Source organism: Pipistrellus kuhlii, unplaced genomic scaffold, assembly GCF_014108245.1.
Source record: "Pipistrellus kuhlii isolate mPipKuh1 unplaced genomic scaffold, mPipKuh1.p scaffold_m20_p_1, whole genome shotgun sequence".
Taxonomy (NCBI): Eukaryota; Metazoa; Chordata; class Mammalia; order Chiroptera; family Vespertilionidae; genus Pipistrellus; species Pipistrellus kuhlii.
In genome coordinates this window covers 159,050,885-159,076,788 of record NW_023425404.1, presented here as the reverse complement: position 1 = coordinate 159,076,788, position 25,904 = coordinate 159,050,885, and the positions used below count along the sequence as shown (strand labels likewise).

The 25,904-nt window shown below is 38.2% G+C and overlaps 1 protein-coding gene across 1 annotated transcript; it reads left to right on the top strand.

Annotated features, from left to right (window-relative positions):
* The first annotated feature begins 14,898 nt into the window (after window positions 1–14,898).
* On the top strand, window positions 14,899–25,298 carry LOC118709361 (submaxillary gland androgen-regulated protein 3A). The gene is made up of 3 exons (XM_036421436.2): window positions 14,899–14,983; window positions 17,987–18,054; window positions 24,627–25,298. Exons 2-3 carry the CDS (start codon window positions 18,001–18,003, stop codon window positions 25,212–25,214), a joined length of 642 nt encoding a protein of 213 aa, XP_036277329.1. The 5' UTR covers window positions 14,899–14,983; window positions 17,987–18,000; the 3' UTR covers window positions 25,215–25,298.
* Window positions 25,299–25,904: the final 606 nt, after the last annotated feature.

The following is a 25,904-nucleotide window of genomic DNA, read 5'->3' as shown; positions in this document are numbered from 1 at the left end:
ATTTGGATTCTCTCTCAGAAACCCAGCTAAGCCTGAGCTTTGCTTTCAGAGAAAAACATTTGTTAGTTTGTTTTTCAAACATGTAATGATTGTTGGAAAATGTGCATGCCTCTCGGATGTCTTTTTCCTTGTGCCCAGCATGGAGAATGCACTCTGTCCCCTCCGTGTGGGAGTCAGATCCTAAGGATCCCAAGCAAATCGAGGTGTCCTCACCCACACACCAGCGCCCTGCAGCCCTCTTCATGGCTCCCTGTGCCCACTCCCTGGGCTGGGCGGCCAGAAGGAGACCTGTTTCCTCTCAGTCACAGAGGCCAGAAGTCTGAGGTCCAGGCTTCTGGAACCAGGCAGCTCCTTCTCAAGGCTGTCCCAAGCCTCCCTCCCAGCTCTGGGAGTTGCTGGCCATCCTGGGTGTCCCTTGCTTTGTAGCACATCCCTCCAACGTCTGCCCCACCTTCACATGGCATTCTCCTCCTCTGTTCAAATGTCTCCCTTTATTTGAAGGGTTAGGGGCCTACTGTGCGCCACTGTGATCTCATCTCAACCAATTATGTCATCAGCGACCCTGTTTTACAAATTTGGGTCACACTCATAAATCCTGGGGATTAGAACTTCCACAAAGGGGGGGGGGGGGGGATTCTGCTCACCCCATTACTTCCTTCCAGTTCAGTGTGACTCCTCTTGAAGGGATTAAAAAGCCCAGGTTACAACATGCAGCGGGCAGCACCAGTTGTCAGATGGCATCCAGTGAGCTGAGGGGTGCCATCAGCCATCACTCTTCAGGACAGGAGGACCTGAGCAGAGCCCTGTCCCGAGGTGTGTGAGGAGGCCAGTGGCCTCGCAGGCTGTGTCCATTCCCACGCTGAGTTCCTCTCCAGAGAGATGAGGTGGGAGAGGTGACAAGGGTCCATGAAGCTGCTGCTTTAAAGGGTTGAGCAACCTCTTAAAGGGGGCAGGTCACCTGTCTGGGGAGTTTGGCTAGAATCAGACCGGGGATAAAAGAGGTCATAAAATATGATAAACCCACACACACACCCAGGCCCCAGCAGGAAAGCTGAAGGCGAGGCCCTATGCTGTCCTCTTCCAGCATCCTGAGGAGCCCCTCCCAGACCCAGCGCAGGTGGGAGCATCAGGGCTCAGCCAGCCCAGAGAGCACAGCCAGGAAATCTCAGGTGGCAAAGGGGGCGAAGATGTGGTGGAAGCTGACGCTGCGGAATATACGGCCTGGCTTTACCTCCACCCGGATGAGGCTCTTAAGGAACTTAAGCGCATCCTTGCAGCTGTGGGTGAAACCATTGATGCCACGGTATAGCTCCCCCAGCACTTCAGGAGCTTCTGCACCCGCAAGGCCAGCCGGGCTCTTGGTGCTGAAGGTGTCCATCAGCCCTACAGCTAATGGTTTCCCAGGCCACGAAGCCTGCCAAGTAGGAGAAGCACAGTCCAGGTGTTTGTCCATAGTAATGGCTTTTTCATAGGGAACATTTCCTATGACCCCACCCCCCAAGATGTAAAAATTAGTTTTATTTTCTCAAAATTCAGAATCATCTGGACTTTTCAAAATTACAAATCTGTTGCCACTCTCTACCATTTCTCATTGTCATAATAACCCTCACTCCATGTTACAATGGAAGTAGAATAGGATGTGTTACCTGAAAACATTTGTCATATCATCCTGTTATATAGCTCTGCTCTTTCTTCTTCCCATCCAAGACAAGTACTCAGTATGAATCATTAAAAACCAAAGAACAAATGTTATCCTGCTTTTTATTGTTGTTTTTATTACTCTACCATTATTCTACTTTTAATAGATATTGTCTAGGTGCAGTAACCCAAATTGTGCTAAAATTTAGGGGGAAAAAATAATTCCAAACAACCTTAAAGTATATGACAATTTTGGCAACTTACTTCTGCTTCATTTTAAAGTCAAGTATCTAACTCTAGAATTTCTCAATTTGAGAACTAATGTTTCATGAAAAGGTAGGAGGAATATCATATTTAAAATCCCAGGATTAACTTCTGGCAGTGAAGACAAATTAAAAGACCAAGATCTAAATGGAAATTCTAATGGGATGTCATGTTAAAAGTCTAAGTAGCTAAAGCTAATTGAAATGGTCCATGGCATTGCTAAAATGCAGACTGATCTAGGGCACTTTTTAGCTTTTAGCATCTATGATTCTGTGCAAATGAGTCAGCCACATAGATTTCTGTAATGCTCTGTCAATCTTATATGTAGGGACTATGAAAAGAAAGCAATGCAAATCTTCTACAGTTTCCTTTTATTCTCTTTATTGAGAGTAGTAAAATGCATTATGCTTTTTCCAGGATGGAAATTAGAACAGCATATCCCAAAAAGCTCTCTGTGAAACACTGAAACTCTTGTATGAAAAAATGCTAGATATTAAATAAATAAATAAATAAATAAATAAATAAAAACACTTCCTTGGCAATATTTGGGAAATATTGTAATTATCCAATAAGTGCTGGAATAAAATTTTAAAAAGTTATTTGACTACCATTTTTTTTCAATACCATGCATTTATAGAACACATTTTGGGGAAATCTATAATAAATATATAATTAGGCTCTGAGAACAGCAGAGAAACGCTAAATGTCACAATTCAAAACCCTTTTCTTGGAGGATACACCCTTTAAATTACTTATGGAATGAAGTTGGAATATTTACAAAAATTTAAATGATAATACAGATACATAGTTAAAGCCTGATTTCAGACTAGTTTATGCATCTCATTTGTATGAAAACAAGTGTTCTGTATGTATTCTCTCTCTCTAGTCTAGTAGTGAAAGTTCCGAAGAGTAGTTTAACTTATCTAAAGAAAAACTTTCTAAGAAATTACTAAACTACTTTGGAAAATTTGGACCATCTCCTGGAATTCCTGATTGCCACTGTGGTTATCCTGAATCTCTCAGAGGCCACAACAGCTACCATCCCTACCACCACCCCAGCTCACATGAGAGCACTGTGACCCTCAGTTCTCAAGCACCAGGAGCCACTTCTAGTTTCTCTTCCAACTGTAGCTCCCACCACTGCTACCGCTGCTGCCACCAGAGCCACTTCCACTGTTCCTGCCAGCAAAACTACAGGCATGGCATCCAGCACCATAGCTCCCAGCGCCTTCCAACCGGGGGGCACTATCAAGGCTGTGGTGCCAGGCACCACTCTGGCTGAGGCAACCGACTCTACTGCTGAGAACCAGCAAGCATAGCTTCAGACAAAGGCAAACCAAGATAAACAATATTTCCCAAAACATTTCCTGACTAAATGAGTGACTTGAAACCGTGTTTAAATACTACAGACCGGGTTGTTGTTTCTTGCCCCATCAAAGAAGAAAGCAAACAAATAGTTTCTAACGTTGCAAAGAATGAGAAGCTTTTATTCCTCTTTTATTTCAAGAACTAAATCTGGTCTCCTTGAATGGATAGCTTATACCTAAAAAGCCAATAATGGCAGATTCCTACAAAAGAAAAAAAAACAAAACAATTTCAGACCAATCAGTGTGGTTCGGTGGTTGAGTGTTGACCAGTTAACCAAGAGGTCACAGTTTTATCCCTGGTCAGGCTACATGCCTAGGTTGTAGGCTTGATCCCCAGTAGGGGGCGTGCAGGAAGCAGCCAATCAATGATTCCCATCGTTGATGTTTCTATCTCTCTCCCTTTCCCTTCCTCTCTCTGAAATCAATAAAAACATATTTTTTTAAAAAATGTTCAACAAACGTGTATATTTTTACCTTAATTAAGTTCCCAATGCTGAAATGTGTTTTTTTGTTTTCTTGAAATAAAATACCCTTAATTAAGGTCTCAGTAAATAAAAGTTAGTTTTTATTTGAAGTTTATTAAATTCCACAAAGTGTGCATTTAACCCACAGAAATACTCCCCTACATTTCAGCACCTCTAACCTCTAATAAGGCAGAAAAAAATAAAAATACTTCAGCAAATATTACAATAAGACTTGAGAATCTTATCTAATAAAAGAATATTATGCAAATTGACTATACCTCTGCCCACCAGCCAATCAGGAGCAAGTATGCAAATTAACCCAGCCAAGATGGCTGCAGCCATAGAGCAAACAGGAGGCTTGGGTTTCCCTTCAGGATGAAGCTGAGGCTATAAGAAAAGCCCAGATCCTGGGTGCCTGCTGGAAGCCAGAGGGAAGCCCGGGTCTCAGGTGCCAGAAAGAAGTCGGTGCCAGCAGCCTAGGGAAGGAAGGCCTACTCCTGCATGAATTTCATTCAGAAGGACTCTAGTATATAATATAAAAAAACACAATGATAGACACCAATTGTGTAACACTTAAAAAGGTTCTGATGCTGTCACTGCACTAAATGCTCCTTGTACTGAATCTCATATAATACCCATAGCAACCCTGTAAAGCAGATAACATTGTCTCCTTGAAAACTGATGTTATGAGAATTTATGGGACATTCCAAAGACCCCAAAGTATAAATGGCAGAGCAGTCTTCACATTCATATCTATCAATTCCAAGGCCTCAGTTTCTAACATCCTACACAGCATTTGGCTATTTTAAAACAATTGGAGAAGAAGGAGCCTATGTGTTCTTAATGATTTGTGGTGTTTCGTTTTGTTTTGACAGATCATGAAAAACTGAATATTGATGTATTTGTCATCACCTTCTCTCACCATTTTAATTTTAAGAAAAATACATAAAAATAAAGGGATGAAAGTTCTTGTTACTTCTTTAGTTTTGCTATATTGTAAAGAATTTCAAAGATAATTTATGCATTTGATCATATGTATATTGGTCTCTTCTTGATTTCTCTGTAGAGTAACAGCAATATTAGTGGCACCTTCACTCTTTCAGATGACTCTGTAACCCACAAAGTACTTGTTCAGAAAAAATATATATATAAATGTTTCCAAAGCAAAAATTATAAAATTGTTTGAAGCCACTCCATATAACATCAAGTTACAATAAAATAAACATTAGAAATAAACTTTGTTTTAATATAAAGTGAATTTAGTATAATCAAATAATTACATATATATGATTTTAATAAAGCATAATTCTACATATTCAGATATGTATATATAAAATTGCCAACATAATAAAAGTAACAAAGAGAGGTGCCAATATACCCCTACCTTCAAAGAGATCATAGTCTAGAAGGACAATTTTTTTTAAAAAGTAGAAAGAATAAATAAGTTAAATTTCTACCCATCTACAGATATTCTTTTCCTAAATATTTCAAATATTATGCTTTCGCCTAAATAAATATAGTCTTGAAAGATTATTCTGCTGAAATTTTGTACCATCTTCATGAATCACTTCATCCAAAAATATGTCAATTTCTAGTTGATAAATTAAATCATTCAAGTGATTTAGAAAAAAAAATTATATAGATCTGAAAGAGGTAACAAAATATTACAAATATAAAAATTCAATCACTATTCTTTAAATATTTAAGTGGCAAAGATAAAAAACAAGACAATTAACTAAATAACTACAGAATCTTTACTAAATATTATATGCAAGGCACAAACAATAATAAGCAAACAAGAGAGAAAGATTTTCTTCAGGGAGAGCAAACACTTACAGAAAACTATAGGAGACACAGAAGATCACAAATGATGGTACAAAAGAATTGAAAGTAAATTACTAGCTGAAAGACACAACCTAATTGTGAAGAAATAAGAATTAAAGGTCAAGGATGCACATAACCATAACTAGGGCCATAAAATATTCCAATATGTACTATAAAATTTCATAGAAGATATAAAAAAGAAGTGATTTCATGATGCAGAAAATTTGTAGAAGGCCCAATTGCTAAATAAAAATACAGCATGGAAGTAGGAGAGCATTTGGCATTCATATTCACCTCCTCCAAACAGGTAATAAGTGAAACACTAAGCCAAGACTGCAATTCTGGGAATAGGATAAACTACATACCACATTTTCAAGTGGCTCTTAATTCCATGAAACATAAGTTGTCAATGAATATCAGAAATACCTGGAAAAAATGGATATGAGAACAGGAGGTAATAATCGTATCAACAAAGACCAGGATTAAGAGTCTAGATTACTTCTATAGAAAGAAAAATCAATAAATGTTTTACCACAGAAGATTATTACAGAACTACTAGAGGGCTGGTGCACAAAATTCGTGCACTCAAGGTTGTCCCTCAGCCCAGCCTGCACTCTCTTCAATCAGACATCCCTCTCTGATGTTAGGACTGTTAGCTCCTAACCACTCCCCCGCTGGCTTGATTGACACCTAACTGCTCCTCTGCAGGCCCAATCACTCTCAACTGCCCTCTCCTAAAGGCCTGGTTCCCCCCAACTGCCCTCCCCTGTAGGACTGGTCAACCCCAACTGCCCTCCCCTGAACAGCCATCTTGTGACAATGTGGGGGCAGCCATCATTTGATGACGTGGGCACAGCCATCTTGTGGTGGCCATCTTGTGACAATATGGGGGTGTGGCCATCTTGTGATGTGAGGACATGAGGGTCAGTTTGCATATTACCTTTTTATTATGTAGGATACCTTAAAAATCATAAAAACATTTGATTTCTTACATGTGCCAGACTCTGTTCTAAGAGTTCACATATAATTATTTTACACTCACCATAAACCTGCCGTATAATTCCCATCATTACTGACAATCTGGAGACCGGAAAACTGAAGCCCATGGAGGCTCATCAACCACCCAAGGACACATAGTAAGTAAATGAAGAGCAAGCATCCAACCTGGCTGGTGTAGCCCATACTATTTACTTTTCCCAACAGAAATGCCTAGGATACCTAGAATGTAAAAACAGACAAAATAGATCCAGAGACATAGAAACATGGAACAGATTTGTTGAATTTCAGAAGGAAGATGGGGGTGGATGGGAAGATATTAACCAAAGAATTTATATGAATATAAACATAACCCATATAAACAATAGTGTGATGAAGGCCTGGGAGGAGGACAGATGAGGACTAGAAGGGTTCAATGGGGAAAATAGGAGAGGGTGCACATGTCTAATACTTTCAACAATAAAGATAAATTTTATAAGAAAACAACAACTAGAAATTGTGATGGTCTAGTCAGCTTTGTGTACTGCTTTTCCTGGAGTTTTATAAGGAAAAGTTTTGCTCAACTAGGACTGCACATATCCCACATTAATGTAGTTCTTATTATCTTTATCACAAGGTACAGTTTAGAGCACATTTCTTCTAGAAACCTGAGTTCTATATATTTATTGCTGTATAGAAGAGAGAAAAGAGGAAGAAAAAAGGAGGAGGTAAAGAGGATTGGGAGGTTTGGAGCAGAACTGGAGGGAGAAAATAAAAAAGAAGAGTGAGAAAGGTTGAATCAGAAAACTATTCTTAGACCAGAAGAAAGAAAAGACCAAAAAAATAGATAGAAAAGAAACAATCAGAGATGAAAGAATCAAGAATCTTCTCAAAAAAGGCAAGAAGATAAAAAGGTCTAAAAATGTTTAAGCACTATAAAAAAAGAGGGTAAAGAAAAAAGTAAGAATAGCAGCACATGAACAACACAATGTTTAAAAATAAGAAACTCAATAATTGTCCAAATTATAAAAGTTAAGGGGTAAAAAGTGAGATAGCAACAAAAGTAGTTTACAATTAAGGAGACCAAAAAGAGCAGGTTGATGGCTTGAGAAGGTAATGCAATGCAATCAAGATCATAATTTTGTTTTAGAAAAAGTGAATAGAATTTATATTCCATTGAAAATGAGAATTGAATATTTCATTTTGAAAAGGTGATAATAAAAAACTGCACCCCAGAGAAAACAAAGGGAATTAGACTTTCAAAGAAGATTACTTCTTTGTTTAAAAACACATTTTATTGAGTTTTTACAGAGAGGAAGGAAGAGGGATAGAGAGTTAGAAACGTCGATGAGAGAGAATCATCAACCAACTGCCTCCTGCACACCCCTCCACTGGAGATGTGCCCACAACTAAGGTATATGCCCTTGACCAGAATTGAACCTAGGACCTTACTGTCTGCAGGCTGACGCTCTATCCACTGAGCCAAACCGGTTTTGGCAGATTACTTCTTTTTTTTTTTTTTTTAATAAATCTTTATTGTTCAGATTATTACAAATGTGATCCTCTTTCCCCCCTCAATTGCTCCCCTCCACCAGGTTCCCCATCCCCATTGTCCTCATCCCCATCCTCCATGGTCCTCATTCATAGGTGCACAGTTTTTGTTCAGTCTCTTCCTGCACCCTCACTCCCCTTTTCCCCGAGAATCGTCAGTCTACTCCCCTTCGATACCTCTGATTCTATTATATTCACCAGTTAATATTGTTCATCAGATTTTTTTAATTCCCTTGGTTTTTAGATTCACTTGTTGATAGTTACGTATTTGTTGATCATAATTTTTATCTTTATCTTCTTCCTCTTCCTAAATAACCTCCTTCAGCAATTCATATAATTCTGGTTCGGCAGTGATGAACTCTTTTAGCTTTTTTTTATTTGTGAAGCTCTTTAACTGTCCTTTGATTCTGAGTGATAGCTTTGCTGGGTAGATTATTTTTGGCTGTAGGTTCTTGCTATTCATCACCTTGAATATTTCTTGCCATTCCGGTCTGGCCTGCATGGTTTCTGTTGAGAAATCAGCTGACAATTGTATGGGTGTTCCTTTATAGGTAACTACCTGCTTTTCTCTTGCTGCTTTTAATATTCTCTCTTTGTCTTTTGCTCTTGGAATTTTAATTATGATGTGTCTTGGTGTGGTCCTCCTTGGATTCCTTTTGTTTGGGGTTCTGCGGGCTTCCTGGACTTGTAAGTCTATTTCTTTCCCCAGGTGAGGCAAGTTTTCTGTCACTATTTCTTTCAGTATTCTTTCTGTATCTTGTTCTCTCTCTTCTTCTGGAATCCCCATAATTCTGATGTTGTTTCGCTTGAAATTGTCCCAGAGGTTTCTTACACTATCTTCAACTTTCTGGATTCTCTTATCTTCTCCCTTCTGCAGAGGAGTGTCCTCTGGCTCTTCATGTTCTAAATCTTTGTCTTGATTCTTGTGATCTTCCAGTCTGTTTTTAGGACTTTGTATAATATTTTTTATTTCAGACAATGTTTTCTTCATTTCTTGTTGATCCCTTATTATTTCTAGTTGCTCCCTTTTCATATCCTCGTAGGTCTCATTTATTTTATCGGCCTTTTTTAGGATATTGTTGAATAACCTTATAACTGTAGTTTTGAACTCAATGTCCAATCTTTTCTTTTCCTCCATCTCCTTCTTTTGTCTCCTTCCTCTTGTCTGCATTTTAGTTGTTTCCCTGATTTGATGGAATAGCTTTGTGTTCTAGATGTTCTGGTAGAGCCCAGTAGCACAGCCTTCCCAGTTACCTGCGGTGGACAGTCTTGGTGTAGCCCTTTGTGGGCTGTGTGTGCAGTCTTGTTGTTAAGCCTTGCTTATTGTTGGTATCACTGGGAAGCTTTGATCTCCAAGCCAATTGGCTGTGAGGATCAGCAGAGTCTCAGCTAGGAGGGCTTCTGTACTCTGCTTGGATAGGGCGGGGTCTCGGGGTGGTGCAGACAATCTTTGGTTCCCTGTCAGTCTCGCCTTAGAAAAGACCTGTTCTCGGAGAGTTTCGGAAGATTGGTTGCAGGCGCGCGCACCTCTTTGGTAAAGGCACAGACAAGCTTTGGATTCCTGCCAGTCCCTTCTTAGAGAAAGCCAGCCTCTGGGAGAGCTTCTGTGCTCAGCCAGAGATTGGGCGGAGTCTCAGGTTGGTGCAGACAAACTGTTTTCCCTTGGGCTCCTCCCCAAGTCCCGCAGTAATGGCCTCTGGCTTCACACACCTCTGAGAGATCTCTGCCCACTGCCTGACAGTCTGGCCTCTCCCTATCTGGGGCCGTTTATCAAAGCAATAGGCTGATTCTGTTTTCCTCTCAGACAAGAAAGCCAGCCGCGTTAGCTGTTCGCCCTCTCTGCGCCAGGAGTAAGCCAGTAGCGAACTCAGCCCAGCCCGCCCTCTCTGCGCGCCAGGAGTAAGTCAGCAGCAATCTCGGTCCGGCCCTTCCTCTCCCCGAGCTGGGAGTAAGCCAGCGCCTTTTCGCGCACACAGTTCTCCATACCTTCACAGTTCCTGGGGTTCAGCGTGCCTTCTCTCGCCTTCCCAGATGGCAGAGCCTCCTCTCAGCCAGCCATCAGGCACTTCAGGGCAATGCTTCCCCTGTTTTTCAGTTCTAACTTCAAATTTGTTGTGGTAGGCTGCATTCGGGTGTCTACCCTATGCCGCCATCTTGGTGTCCAACACCTTGTCAACTCAAAAGATTACTTCTTTACAAGAAATAAATGGACCCTCTGAAGCAGAAGGTATGGATTCTTCCTCAATCTGTAATCTCAGGAAAATGAAGTGCCTTTGTCCACCTCTTGGCTGCTGCTTCCCAACTGTAGTAGATGGTGATGCTTTTCCTAATCATTTGCTTCCACTGCCCTTATTAAAAGAGGATTTTAGATTTTTTACTCATTGGCATAAGGCTTCAGAGAATCCTGCCCCCTGTGCAAAGTATACTACTCTATCTCTTTGACAAAGTGAAGCTCTGTTGCAATATATTGACTATATTCCCTATACTGTACTTGTATATTCCTGTAATTGTAATTGCCAGCTTGCATTTCTTAATCCCTTCACCTTTTTTACCTACCTCACTCCCCCCAATCTTTCTTCCATCTGACAACAATCCTTTTGTTCTCTGTATTTATGAGTCCATTACTGATTTGTTTGTTTTGTTTGTTTGTTTGTTTGTTTGTTTAGATTCAACAAGTAAGTGAAATCATATGGTATTTGTCTTTCTCTGTCTAACTTATTTCACTTGGCATAATATCCTCTAGACCCCCTCCATGGGGATCACTTAGTAAATTATATGATTGTCTAACAGGTATGCTGTGTACCTGAAACTTTATATTGAACTTTAACTGTAATTGAAAACATTTTTTAAACTTTTTTTAAAATGGCACTGTGACTTGTTTTGGCCTTCAGATGTGAACTGATGTCACTATAGGCAACTCTGAGGTAGGAATTCCATCAGTGCTGCTTTCTTGCTGGTTCCCTTTGTATTATAAGAGCTGCACGTCCTAAACAGAATTGTGACTTCAACCTGGATCCCGGAATGAGAAACACACACAACAAAATGCAGAAACAGGCTGCCTTTGGATGCCAACATATGATATGAGAGAAATAAATGTTTGCTTTAGTTAGTCACAGATTTTTGTTGATGTTACTGCAATAAAGCCAATTAGCACAGAGACCGTTACTCTCCCAATCTTCTTCTAAAAAACACTTCCCACCTCAATGAAGCCTGTGACATTTAGCCGTCCCTCTGTCCCTTCTACTACTGCTATCAATCAATACTGCAGGTCGTTGGTAATTATAATATTGTACTCTTATAGTCAGCTCTAAAAATTCTTTAAGCTTTAGGCCCCTCCACACCTAGATCTGCCTCTAATGAGAACAAAAGGAAGCTATTCAATTTAACTTGACCTTTTCACAAAGGAAGGAAATAAAGCTCTGGGAGGTTAATAACATTTCTCCAAGGTCATGCTATTCATAGGTGGCGAGGTCAATTCTGAGACTGAGGCCTTTTCATTTCCATTTCAGAGAACAACATACCATTTTCACCCAAAATGTAAAGTTGTTTTTTAAGGCATTTGTACTAACTTTTAGGAAATAAATGTAAAACCTTAATATTTTTAAATTGACTTTATTTTCTAGAGTCCTTCTTTATTTTTTTAAATAACAAATTCTTACCAGTAGCCTATGAATATTTTTTTAGAAATACTGGTAAACATGCTTGATATGACTTTAGTACTAACTGTACCTCTTTTTTTGTTTTTAATCCTCACTTGAGAATATTTCTTTCCCATTGATTTTTAGAGGGGGAGAGAGAGAGAGAGAAACACTGATGTGAGAAAGACCCATGGATCGCTGATTCCCACACACTCCCCAACCAGGGCCTGAGATCGAGCCTACAACTAAGGTACATGCCCTTGATCAGAATAAAACCTCAACTCTGCAGTCTGAAGGCCAACACTCTAATGACTGAGCCACCGGCCAGGGTCCTCTCTTTTTTTTCATTTAAAAAAATTGGATGTTAATTTCTTCCTGACTATATCTTAGAGTTATTTTGCAAATTAAATGAAAAAATAAATATGACTTGTCAACTAACGTTTACATTTTAATTTTTTTTTTTTTAGGTACAGGATTTAGTTGATAAAGTTTGTCTGTACTAGATATTTTAGAATACAGAATAAAGTTGTGATGAAAAATAGTCTATTTTACATAATAAGATGAAGCCAGTATTCCATGAGAGAGATCGTGAATGAGAAATGAAATTCTGTAGTTAACTATTTAGTTATCTATTAAACAAAATTCTTATTAAAAGTCAATTGCATGCTTATTTTTCATTCACCAGCTGGAGTCAAATACATAATCTAGAAGAAATTTATTCATATGCTTTCCATAGGTCCAAAGAAACAGAGTTATAAAGTTGTACAGCAGGGCAGCTAACTGCAAATATGTTGCTGCATGACTGAGTTTAATCCTGTTAAATATAATTATTCATAAAAAATATTTTTACATCTATCACATAAGTCTCTGAACTAACAGTAGTGTAATGCCCCTGTCACCTTGAACTTGCTGTGACTAGGAGGCATTAGTTTGTTTAGGTCTACACTAGACAGTATTCATTCAGGATCTTTTAAAGCCATGAATTAATTAAAGATTAACTTGAGTGACTGTTTCCCAATAGACATGGGCTTCCCGTTGGCTTATGTTGTTCTAAATCCCTTTTTGGTCACAAGTCACTCAGAAATTATCTTTCAGTTTTGCCAATGTTCATCCCAAGTCCTTCAGAGTCAGTGATCCATTACAATGCAGATTGTACCTGAGTTTAAAACACTTGGTTGAAAAATGTGTTGGCATCCTCAGAAAGAAGAGATACTCCCCTTTTGGTAACCTCAATTATTCTGGGAGAAGAGAGTGTTTTATTGAACTTAGCATGCTACCTTAAAAATAGAATCACCTTCACTGTTAGGGCATATAATTGTTAAATAATTAATTGGGGCCTAAGGTTGACAAACTAGTCAAACAATTTATTACACCTGATTATGTCATCAGAAATTTTTTTAAAGCAGCAAAATGCGACAAAGCCAATGAAATTAGGTACAGTACTTTAAAATTAAGATCAACTCTCAAAATATGGCTTCTTTATTGTATACCACCTATGACTCCCAAAAGGCATTTAACAAACCAAACATTTAAATATTCTGTGACTCTGACAACTAGCACTATGTCTGACATTCATTCAACATAAAATAGATGACCAATGAGTGAATGAATGAATGATGATAATTAAACTCCTTAGACAAGGATAATAGAACTCACTTCATCTTGTTATATGAAAGCTTTTTAAATAGTAGCAATTATTATTATACTTAATATACTAATTTACTAATACTTAGTAAAAAGTAGAGATTATACAATCATCTAGGATAGGGAAACTCTCAAATCCCAAGTTTATCAAAAATATAAAACTGACTTTCCCATAGATATTCACTTCAAAGTAAAAATATATTTATATAATGTCCCAATAATTAAAAACTTTACATGATCCCTTTTTTCTTTAATTATATTTCTAAAGTTAATTTTGGCAATCTGCAAGTGACTTTTAAACATAATCTCATACCACTATTTTAGTTTTGCATTGGCAAAAGTAAACTCCTTTTTTTTTTAAATGTCCATTTAAGTATCTCTTAAGTAATCTAAATATCTTATAACAATCACAGACACAGAAAATTCAAACATTGTTAAAATTTAGAAACTGCATGGATTTTCTGACTCTCCTCCCTCTTCTAACACTAGGTTTTTCTTTCTTGCTAGCTCCAAAACTTAGGTCAAAATCTTCATCCAAACACTCATTTTTATCAAAAACATTTACTCAACTATGTCAACATTATATAAATGAGAGACATAATGTATGATCAGATATGTAGAAATACATAAGAATAAAATAATAGCCGGGACCGGTTTGGCTCAGTGGATACAGCGTCAGCCTGCGGACTGAAGGGTCCCGGGTTCGATTCTGGTCAAGGGCATGTACCTTGGTTGCGGGCACATCCCCAGTGGGGGATGTGCAAGAGGCAGCTGGTTGATGTTCCTCTCTCATCAACGTTTTTAACTCTCTGTCCCTCTCAATTCCTCTCTGTGTAAAATCAATAAAAAATATTTAAAAAATAATAAATAATAAAATAATAATATAATTTCATTGTTTCAACTGAAAAAAAAGAATAGAAACATGAAACCCAAAAGATATAGAACAGTAGTCCAAACTCAAGTATAATAATATATATATGACATACTCTGTACATAACTGGCCATGTTACCCTGTGCATGGGGTTGAAAAACACTGATTTAATAATGACTTCTAGTTTGAATTCTAGGTTTTAGCCCCACAAATTGTCTCTATATTGTGTTTGAATTCAATTTAAAAATAATTTGACATTTTAAGTTCCTGTATAATGTATTTAACTTTTAGATAAAATAGAAAATATGGTGATAGTAACATATAATAAAAGAGGACCATTAAAATTACTTGAAATAAAACATCTTGAGCTTTTTCTTTAAAATAAAGCTCCAGATTACTTTACTGAGACAAAAGGACATTGTATAATATATGTTCCCTCAGGAAACACCAAATATTGAATGGGTCAAAGCTCCTCAGAAATTAAAAAAACAAACAAACAAAAAAAAACTGTGGAAAAAGATTGCCAAATTGGCAACACTTATCTTTGTTTAAAGAGCATCAACCTAGAAGTTTGTATCTTCCAACTCGCCTTTCCTTAGTATCACTAGAAATCCACTGCAACATATATAAGAGCTGAGATTTATTATTCTTTCTCACCTTCACTTGTCATCTTTGGAAGGTAACTGGCTGGAGACATTCTGATCAGCAGACTACTCAGCTCTGAAAAGGATCCTCACACAAAGATAGGTACATGGAAATATAAACTGAAGCGTTTTTACTTTAAATACTAATTCTCTGGGACTTTCATTTTATTTTTATTTTTATTGGAGTGACATTGGTTAACATAATTATATAGGTTTCAGGTATATAATTCTATAATACATCATCTATATATTGTATTGTATGTTCACCACTCAAAGTCAAGTCTCCTTTTGTCACCATTCATCCCCCATTTACCTTCTTCTTCCTTGTTTCACCCCTCTTTCTCTCTGGTAATCATTATACTGTTATCGTGTCTATAAGTTGTTGTGTTGTTGTTTTTTTGTTGTTATCAATTTTTGCTTAGCCCTTCACTTTTTTAAGCCAGTCCCACAATGTCTCTCTCCTTTAACACCTATCAGTCTGTTCTCTGTTCTCTGTATCTCTGAGCCTGTTCCTATTTTGTTTCTTATTTTGTTCGTTAGGTTAAATATAGCGTGAAATCATTTGGTATTTGTCTTTCTCTGACTGGTTTATTTCACTTAACACAATATTCTAGTTCCATTCATGCTGTTGCAAAATATAGGATGTCCTTCTTTCTTACAGCTGAGTAGTATTCCATTGTGCAAATGTACCACAGCTTTCTGACCAATTCATCTACTGAAGGCACTTTGACTCACTCCAAATCTTGACAATGAGCATAGGGGTACTCATTTTTGGTTTTTACAGATATTGACCCAGAAGTGGACCTGTGGGGTCATTGGCAGTTCCATTTTTATTTTTTGAGAAAACACAAAACTATTTTCCACTGTGGCTGCACCAGTCTGCATTTTCACTATCAGTCCTGGCCACATCTTGGCTATCACATATCATTTGTTGATTTATTGATGATAACTATTCTGACAGGGGTAAAGTGAGGTATCTGATTGAGATTTTAATTTGCATTTGTCTGATGATTAGTGACACTGAGCACCTTTTCATGTCTATTGGCCCTCTCTATGTCCTCTTTGGAGAAGGGCCTCTGTACATTTTTAATTGGATTATTTTCTTGGTTTTGAGTTTTATAGGTTCTTAATAAATTTAGGATAATAACTCATCAGATGTATCATTGATGAGTATGTTTTCACATTCGGTGGAGTGTTTTTTCATTTTGTTGATGGTTTCCTTTGCTGTGAAAAATCTTTTTTGGTAGATGTAGTCCCATTTGCTTATTTTTTCTTTTGTTTCCTAAGGAGATACATCAGAAAAATATTGCTATGAGAAATGTTAAAGGTCTTACTGCCTATATTTTCTTCTATCATTTTATGGTTTTGTGTCTTATTTTAAATCTTTAATCTATTTTTAGTTTAGTCAAGTGTATAGTATAAGAAAGTGGTCTAATACATTTTTGCACATTTCTGTCCAATTTTTCCAACAAAATGTATTGACTAGACTATGTTTACCTCATTGTATGCTCTTGCCTCCTTTGTCAAATATTAATTGACTATAAAGTCATGGGTTTATTTCTGGACTCTCTATTCTATTCCATTGATTTATATGTTTTTATGCCAGTACCATGCTGCTTTGTTGTGTAAGGGGGCAACCAATTGATGTGTCTCTCCCACATGTCATTTTCTCTCTCTCTCTCTCTCTCTCTCTCTCTCTCTCTCTCTCTCTCTCTCTCTCTCTCTCTCTCTCTCTCCCTCTCTCTCTCTTTAAACATCAATGGAAAATATCTTTGGGTGAGGTTAACCAAAAAATGGGCAAGGGGTGGAATGGAATATACTATAAAATCAAAGCCAATTGAGAGTATAAGCCATAAGCCCTAAGCATCTCTCTTTTCTCTGCCCTGGTCTTTGATGTATATTATATGGATTTTTTGAAATAGTTTTAGACCACTTATCATAAAATAAAATAACTTTGTAGAATATTGTTAAAACTAGGACATATATTATGTGATAATTTTTCTTCAAACTACAGTTGACCCTTCAACAATGCAGGGGGTAGGGGTATTGACCCTCCACAGTTATAATTTGTGAGTATAACTTTTGACTCACAAGTTGTCCTTCAGTATCCACAAGGAGAATTGGTTTCAGGACCCCCATGGATACCAAAATCTGTGGATGCTAAAATCTCTTATTAGTAATAGTGTAGAACAATGTATAAAGTTAGCCCACAATGTCGAAATCAGTTTGGCTCAATGGATAGTGTCGGTCTGTGGACTGAAAGGTCCCAGGTTTGATTCTGGTCAAGGGCATATACATTGCTTGTGGCACATCCCTGGCAGGGGGTGTGCAGGAGGCAGCTGATCGATGTTTCTCTCTCATCAAATTTTCTAGCTCTCTATCCCTCTCCCTTCCTCTCTGTGAAAATCAATAAAATATATATTATTTTAAATAAAATAAAGTTGGCTCACTGCACCCACAGAGAAGAGAATCAAAAATACTTTTAAATCTGCAGTTGATTGTCTCTGCAAAACCTGAGGATATGGAGGGCCTACTGTGTAATTACTGGAAAAAATTGATATAGAAATGGACACACAATTCAAACCTGTTTTGTTCAAGTGTCAACTGTCCTTTGAAATGGATACATTTGAATTTGAGCATCTTAATATTTTATAATAATGACTACATTTATTTATAGATTTATGCAAATTTGTATTTGATATATTAATCTTATAACTAAATTATATGTCTTAAATTTTATTTGAGGGACATCTCAATAATTAAAAAAAGGAGAAAAAAATCAGCTTACTAGATACAGTAGTTACTTTTGTAAGTAAAAACCTACTCATAAAACTTCTATCACATAAAACATATTATGAACAAATCTTTGCCATTATACATTATTTCCAGTGTTAGTTTCCAAGTCAAAAATGAAAACTAGTTCCATCATATCATAGTTACATGTAGTAAGACTAATATTATTTCTCCATTGTAATATTGAGTCCAAAATAAAATTAGACAAGTTTCTTAAAATGGTACAGTACTATTCCTGCACTAATAGCTGTCATTGGTCAGGACACTTTTTGTAAAAAGAGGAATATTAACCAACCATTGTGCTTATTTTCAGGAGTAACCATAAGGATGAAACCACTGTGTTTCATCTTGGGCCTTTTGGCCCTTGAAGCCTGTTTCTCGGTAAGTCTCATTAGTCACATTATCTTTTTCTCATGACTAGTCTCATTTTTCACATTAGTATTAGTAGCTATCAATCATTGATGAAATACTGGTCTACTGCTGTAATTTTAATTTAAATTATAAATCTAGCCCTAGCCAGTTTGGCTCAGTGGATAGAGCATCAGACTGTGGACTAAAGAGTCCCAGGTTTGATTCTGGTCAAGGGTACATGCCCAGATTTCAAACTCGATCCACAGTGGGGGTCATGCATGAGGTAACTGATCAATGATTCTCTCTCATAATTGATGTTTCTAATCTCTCTCTCCCTCTTCCTTCTTCTCTGAAATAAAAGTATATTAAAAAACAAATTATAAATCTAATTTAAATTTCCACATATGGCTCATGGCTTACATGTTTAACTGTTAAAATCTATAATATCAGACTGCATTATACAAACATGTATAAATGTGGGTACCCATACATTAGCAATTTCACAAGTAGGTTAAACAAATTTATTGTACATTTTTTATCCAGTATACTTAATGACACTTTTTTAAATATATTTGAATATGTTCTTTAATTTTTTTAATATTTTTAATATATTTCATTGATTTTTTACAGAGAGGAAGGGAGAGAGATAGAGAGCTAGAAACGTCGATGAGAGAGAAACACCAACCAGCTGCCTCTTGCACACCCCCCCACCGGGGATGTGCCCACAACCCAGGTACATTCCCTTGACCGGAATAGAACCTGGGACCTTTCAGTCCGCAGACCGATGCTCTACCACTGAGCCAAACCGGCTTCGGCAATTTTTTTAATATTTTAATTTATTTCAGAGAGGAAGGGGGAGAGAGAGAAAGAAATATCAACAATCAGAGAGAATCATTGATCCGCTGCCTCCTACACACCCCCAATTGGAGATCGAGCCTGCAACACAGGCATGTTGGCTGAATCAAATCTGGGACCCTTTGGTCCACAGGCTGACGCTCTATCCACTGAGCCAAACCAACTAGGGCATGTTCTTTAATTTTATTAGGAGTGTTTCTTCATCTATATATAGGATAGTTAAAATAGAACAATTTCTTATCAACATAGGATTCAGGGATAATCTATATCTAAAGAACCTGATTCACTTATTAAAAATATAGTAAGCCTCTCTAGCTGATTTGGCTCAGAGAATATAGAGTAGGGGTGTCGAACTCAATCAGAGAAGGGGCCAAAATCTAAAATCCAGCCTAAATCTCGGGCCGAATGGTTTACTGAACAGTTATAAACTGTCATTGTGATGGAAACGCAGCGGAGTGCAGTGATGACAGCGCGGTGCGGGCCACATTGCAAGGCCTGGCAGGACGGATTTGGCCCGCGGGCCTTGTGTTTGACACATGTGATATAGAGCATTGGCCCTTGGACTGAAGGCCCAGGTTCAATTCCAGTCCTGGGCACCTATCTGGGTTGCAGGCTAGATGCCCAGCCCTGGTTGGGGCGCATGTGGGAGACAACCAATCCATGTGTCTCTCTCACATGATGTTTCTCTCTGTCTCACTCCCTCCCTTTGACTTCCACTCTCTCTCTAAAAATCAATGAAAATACCCTTGAGTGAGAATATATATATATATATATATATATATATATATATATATATAATTTTTATTATTATTATTTTTTTTTTGCCAAACCTCTTCCCAGAACAAATGAGTGTTTGAGAGTAGGACCTGGTAATATTTTACCAAGGACTCGGGTAACTTTTGATAAAATACAAACATTTTTATCAATCAACACCTTCTGGGTATATAGGACTGCATTAAGTACCACGGACACTTTTAACTATTCAAAGTTTCAAGGGATTTTTTTTAAAAAAGCCGCAAGTTTTTGTGTTTTAAGTAATAAAATAATAATTCATTTCAAGTAGTGATAGATTAATTCCAATTTTGGAAAAAGGAGATTAATTCCAGAGTAATTTTTACCAAAGAACTATAAAATATATCAAGTGAAAAAGATAAAAACCTTTTTCAGAAGAGACTAGGACTTACACAAATAGGCAACATAAAGTTATATCATTCTGAAACATAAAATCATTCTTCTTCTACTAATCTCTAAAACAATCTATCTACTCTCTAAAACTTGAACAAAAGGAGGCCATTCCCTATGTCTCTCAAGCAACCAGGCCTTGGCCATATTACTATGTGCATTAGAGATGTGATATGATTTTTGATACACCAATAAAACATATTGACATGTTTTAAAGATCATATTTTATCTTACTTATCTGACCTTAAAGCTGATATTCAACATTTCTATGTCCAGACTATAAGAGAAAAACACTTTCTTATTTTAAAGCATCAGGTATTGATTACCTGAAAATGATTTTTTTTTACAAAATAAATTTGAGAATTCCAATAATATAAGCAGCTTAACATAAGCAGTTTAAGTAGAAATAAGCCTTTTTTTCTAACTTTATTATATGAGATTCATGACGATTAATTGTTAATAATATGGGCAGGTAAGTAGTACTATTGATCCAGTCATCTTTTGAGTGTTTATTCTGTTATGGGTAATTTTCTGACTGCTTTCCAGCAATATCACAATTAATCCTCAAAGAAAGCCTAAGTATCCATATCTTGGCTGGGTTATTCTTAAACCAAGTGATACAGGAGATTAGCTCCAATTATACCCCACTGAGAAGATAATTTTTATTTCTAACACAGTATTTTCATTATTTTTACCAAGTTGATTACCACTGTCCAGTTGCAGTTAATGAATCACTTTCGTTGGGTTAAGAGATTAGAAAAATAACAAATGTTTACTATGAACATTTTTTTCAATAGACATAATTTTTAGATCAGTATCAGGCTGCCTTTAGAAAACAGACAACTTTCAGTGAATTCATTGTCTCAACATGAAAAAAAAAAAAGTGAAATATTTTCCTACTCTGGATTTATCTTGCCAATTAAAAATCAAGTCCTGAACTTTTCAAACGCCTTGGCCTAGCCTTTGGATTGTCAGCCCTTGGGTCAAATGCCCTCCATAATTCCATAAGCTAACACTAGCTAGAGAGGGCCAAATTGAGGACTAGTTCCATAGCTGTGCCTTGGCATATTTAGTTTCATTGTGACACACACAAAAAAAGTGTTTTACTGGCATACTGGGAGCGGAAGCCAGGTGACTAGTGACTAGCATATGAGCAGGGGGTTCACTCAGCAAACTTTCATAGAGCTTTGCTGAAAGGAAAGAGGTGAAGGGAGTGTGATAACAAGGAAATGCATGGTTGAAAGCAGACTTGTTTAAAGGTATAACGTAGGTGACAGCTATTATTCTGAGGAAACAAAGCCAGTTAAAAGGCACATATTGAAGTTCAGGAATAAAAAAGGAAAGCTGACAGAGCCCTGAGAAAATGCCTGCAAGAAAAAAACAAAATAGCCAGATAGCTATGACTTGATAGTATGTGGCCAGTAAAACGATAAAGTTCATTTTGAATTGCCTGTATTATAATACTTGGTGGATGAGGCCTAAAGAATAGGTAGAGAGCTTTAATGCGATTGGCATCAACTTGGGAAATTATAGGACATGTGGTGACATAATTTGAAGGCACTTGAGAAAAATGCAGGGCAGTGCTGAAGAACCAGGTTTTTGTCAGGGGTCAGGGCTTTTGACATCTGCCACCACTGGTTAAAGACCTGTAACTAGGAATAAAGAAAAGGGATGATTTAGGCCGGGGGACCATACAGTTTGGAATTGGCAATGTCAGAAAACACGTGAAAGACCTGAGAACAAGAAGGGAAGGCAGCCAAAACCGGTTTGGCTCAGTGGATAGAGCATCAGCCTGGGGACTGAAAGGTTCCAAGTTCGATTCAGGTCAAGGGCATGTACCTGGGTTCAGGGCACATTCCCAGTAGGGGGTGTGCAAGAGGCAGCTGATTGATGTTTCTCTCTCATTGATGTTTCTAACTCTCTATTCCTCTCCCTTTCTCACTGTAAAAAAATCAATAAAATATATTTTTTTTAAATAATAAGGGAAGGCAGTTGTAGGTCCTATATGAACCCACTGGAGACGAAGACTTGTGCTTTCCTACCCTGGAGCACTTACATACTTCCCCTCCATTTGACATGCCCTCTCCCCAGTTTATAATACCTAATCCTCCCTTCAAAGGCTGTCTCCTCTGTGAGACTATCTTTCCTCTCCCCAAAACTAATAACTCTAATTCTCCAATGTATTTGTTTCCTGCACTATTTTTGACTATTTTTATTTCCAAAAATGGCAACCACTCTCCTAGATGTTAACATAACGAAACGTTTAGTGAGCACTGTACCTGAGCCAAGCACCCCCCTAAGCACTCTACTAGTAATGTTTCACAAATCTGACAATGACCCTTGGACATGGGCACTTTTAAGAACATAATTTTCCAGATGAGGTAAGAAAGCATCTCAAAAAGGATTTCACATTCACACAACCTCTACATAACGGAGGCAGGAAACTATAAAGACTATCATTCTACCTCCCGTTAGGTAATTTTTGGACCTTCTAGTATTGTGGCTACTTGATCTGCAGACTCACAGGTGGCACTCCCATAGCTCCTACTTCAGCATATTTCACAAAGTAGGTGCTCAATAGTATGCTTGATAATTAATTCGTTTTCAAGCAGTTGAACAATCCTGAACTATAAGAGACATTTTCCCCATTTGAAATTGATTCCCGTGACAGGCTGTACTATAAGCAAAGGTTATGATTTCTGATTGGTGTTCTGGGATTCTTAGGATATATTCCTAGAAAAGGAATCACTGAGTCAAACAGCAGTTTCATTTTTAATTTTTATAGGAAACCTTATACTGTCTTCCACTGTAGCTGCGCCAGTCTACATTCCTAATAGTGCACCAGGGCTCCCCTTTCTCCACATCTTCATCAGAACTTGTTTGTTGATTTATTGATGGTAGCCATTCTGACAGGTGAGGGATGATAGCTCATTGTGGTTTTAATTTTCATTTTTCTGAGGATTTTTGAGTATCTTTTCATCTGTCTTTTGGCATTCTGTATAAAAAAAGAAGGATATCTTACCCTTTGAGTCAAAATGAAAGAACCTGGCGAGTATTATGCTAAGCAAAATAAGCCTATCAGAGAAAAGATGGCACTCCTATGTGGAATCTAATGAACAAAATAACTGACAAACAAAATAGATTCAGAGACATTGAAGCATGCAAACAGACAGGAATTTCAGAGGGAAGGCGGGAGAGGCTGTGGAAAAGAGATGAACCAAAGAACATATATGCATAACCAATGGATATAGACAATAATGCAGTGAAGGCATTGGAGGAGGAGAGAGCAGGATCAGGAGAAGGGGGCCACTAGGGGAAAAAGGAGACATCTGTAATAGTTTCAAAAATAAAGATAATTTTTTAAAAAAATAAAATAAAAACACCATCCCAATAAAAAAAAAATTTAAAAAAAGAATATAATTTTACCAACAATATTTTTTAATATATCTTATTGATTTTTTTACAGAGAGGAAGAGAGAGAGATAAAGAGCTAGAAATGTTGATGGGAGAGAAACATCGACCAGCTGCCTCCTGCACACCCCCTACCGGAGATGTGCCCACAACCAATGTACATGCCCTTGACCGGAATCAAACCTGGGACCCTTCAGTCCGCAGACCAGTGTTCCACCACTGAGCCAAACCGGTTTCGGAACCAACAATCTTTTTTTTTTCCATTTAATATTATCTCAGCTTTCATTGAAAGCCTAAGCCTGTGGTCGGCAAACTGCGGGTCGAAAGCCACATGCGGCTCTTTGGCCCCTTGAGTGTGGCTCTTCCACAAAATACCATGGCCTGGACGAGTCTATTTTGAGGAAGTGGTATTAGAAGAAATTTAAGTTTAAAAAAATTGGCTCTCAAAAAAAAAAATTCAATCATTGTACCATTGATATTTGGCTCTGTTGACTAATGAGTTTGCTGACCACTGGCCTTGGCATTCAGAGGGAAAAGAAAGAAAGAAAAATTCTCTCTGCTCTGATATTGTCTTTCAGACTGTGGCTTAGCGGCATAATAGTTTTCTCTTGCTGCATAACAAATTTCTACAAATCAGTTTTAACAATCCATTTTTTTTATTTTTATCTCACTGATTCTTTGGTAAAATTCTGGCCTTGGCTTGGTTGTATTTTCTGCTCAGAACCTGGCAAGGCTGAAAGAGTGTTGCCAAGGACCGTGTTCCTTTCTGGAACCCAGGATCCTCTCAAATTTGCATGATTTTTGGCAGAATTGGGTCCCTTGTTTGGGGGGACTGAGATCCTTATTTTCTCACTGCCTAGTCACCAGGTGATATCCCCACCTCCTCCTACCCATCGACCATTTACTTCCATGTGGTCCTTTCCCCAACATGGCTCTTTGCTCCCAAGCCAAGAGAAGAGCGTTTGCTGCAGCTACAAATCTTACTGATTTCTGTCTCTGACTTATAGAATCTATATGGTTAGACGAGGATGTGCCAGCGGGAAACAGGAATCTTGGGAGCCATCTTAGCATGCTTCCTGACACAGAGAGTATAAATTCCTATGCTTGACATTAAAATGTTTAATTCCAAATTGTTTACTTCTTTTTCCCCACAGCCTGGGGAGAGCCATAGAGGGCCCCGAGGACCATATCCACCGTATCCGCAGATGCCGCCTCCTTATCCTCCACAGCCTTTTGACCCAAGATTTGGTCCACCACCTCCTCCACCTCCTCCCCCTTTTGGCCCGGGGAGAATTCCACCACCTCCCCCTTTTGGCCCAATGGGAATTCCTCCACCTCCTCCTCCTCCCCCTTTTGGCCCAGGGAGAATTCCTCCTCCTCCTCCTCCTCCCCCTTTTGGCCCAGGGAGAATTCCTCCTCCTCCACCTTATGACCCACGTTATCCATATCCACCTTTCCAACCAAATCCATATGTACCCGAACCTGCAGTGAACCCTGGATACCCTCCAGTATATCCTTCCTACGTTACCCCTGCATCCGAAATACAAGCTACTACAACAAGCACCACTGCAACCAAAGAAAACCCCACTACAACCAAAGAAAACCCCACTACAACCAAAGAAAACCCCACCACCACCAAAACAGACTCCACCAGCTCTACAACTACTACTCCTACTACCAAAGCTGAAACTACTACTACTTCCAAGGGATTTTTTGATAAAGTAGCAAACATTTGGGGATAAGGATGAGATTTCCTATAGCTCTGAGCTGTGGGGAGAAATTATCTTAGAAAGAAACCAAAACAACATTAGGCAAACAACTTGAAATTAAAGAGTTGAGCAATAAATGTGAAATTGTCAGTGTTGTGATGAGAGCCATCTGATTGTCCCCCGGTATGCTTCCTAAATGAAGAGTAATGCTGCCAGAAACCTAGCCTTGTGCTATGAGGCCAAAGATGTAATTATGGAAAATAAGTGAGACACCTGAACTTGAGTGCCCTCTTGAGTACCAAAATCCATCATACAATTACAAAACATGAAATAACATTTTAGTTCATAATAAAATTAAGCTCTCCCCACAATATGTCCTCTGAAAAATTCTTGAGGACTGCATGATCATTACTTATAAACTAGAGGCCTGGTGCATGAAAACCATACACTAGGAAAGGGGGGAGGGGCCCTGTCCCTCAGCCCGGCCTGCACCCTCTCCAATCTGGGACCCCTTGGGGGATGTCCAACTGCTGATCATCCCTCTCACAATCCCAAACTGTTGGCTTCTAACCACTCCCCTGCCTGCCTGCCTGCCTGATTGCCCCTAACTGCTTTGGTCTACCAGTCTGATTGCCCACAACTGCCCTCCCCTCCCAACCTGATCACCTCCAACTGCCTTGCCCTAAAGGCCTGGTCACCCCCAACTGCCTTCCCCTGCTGGCC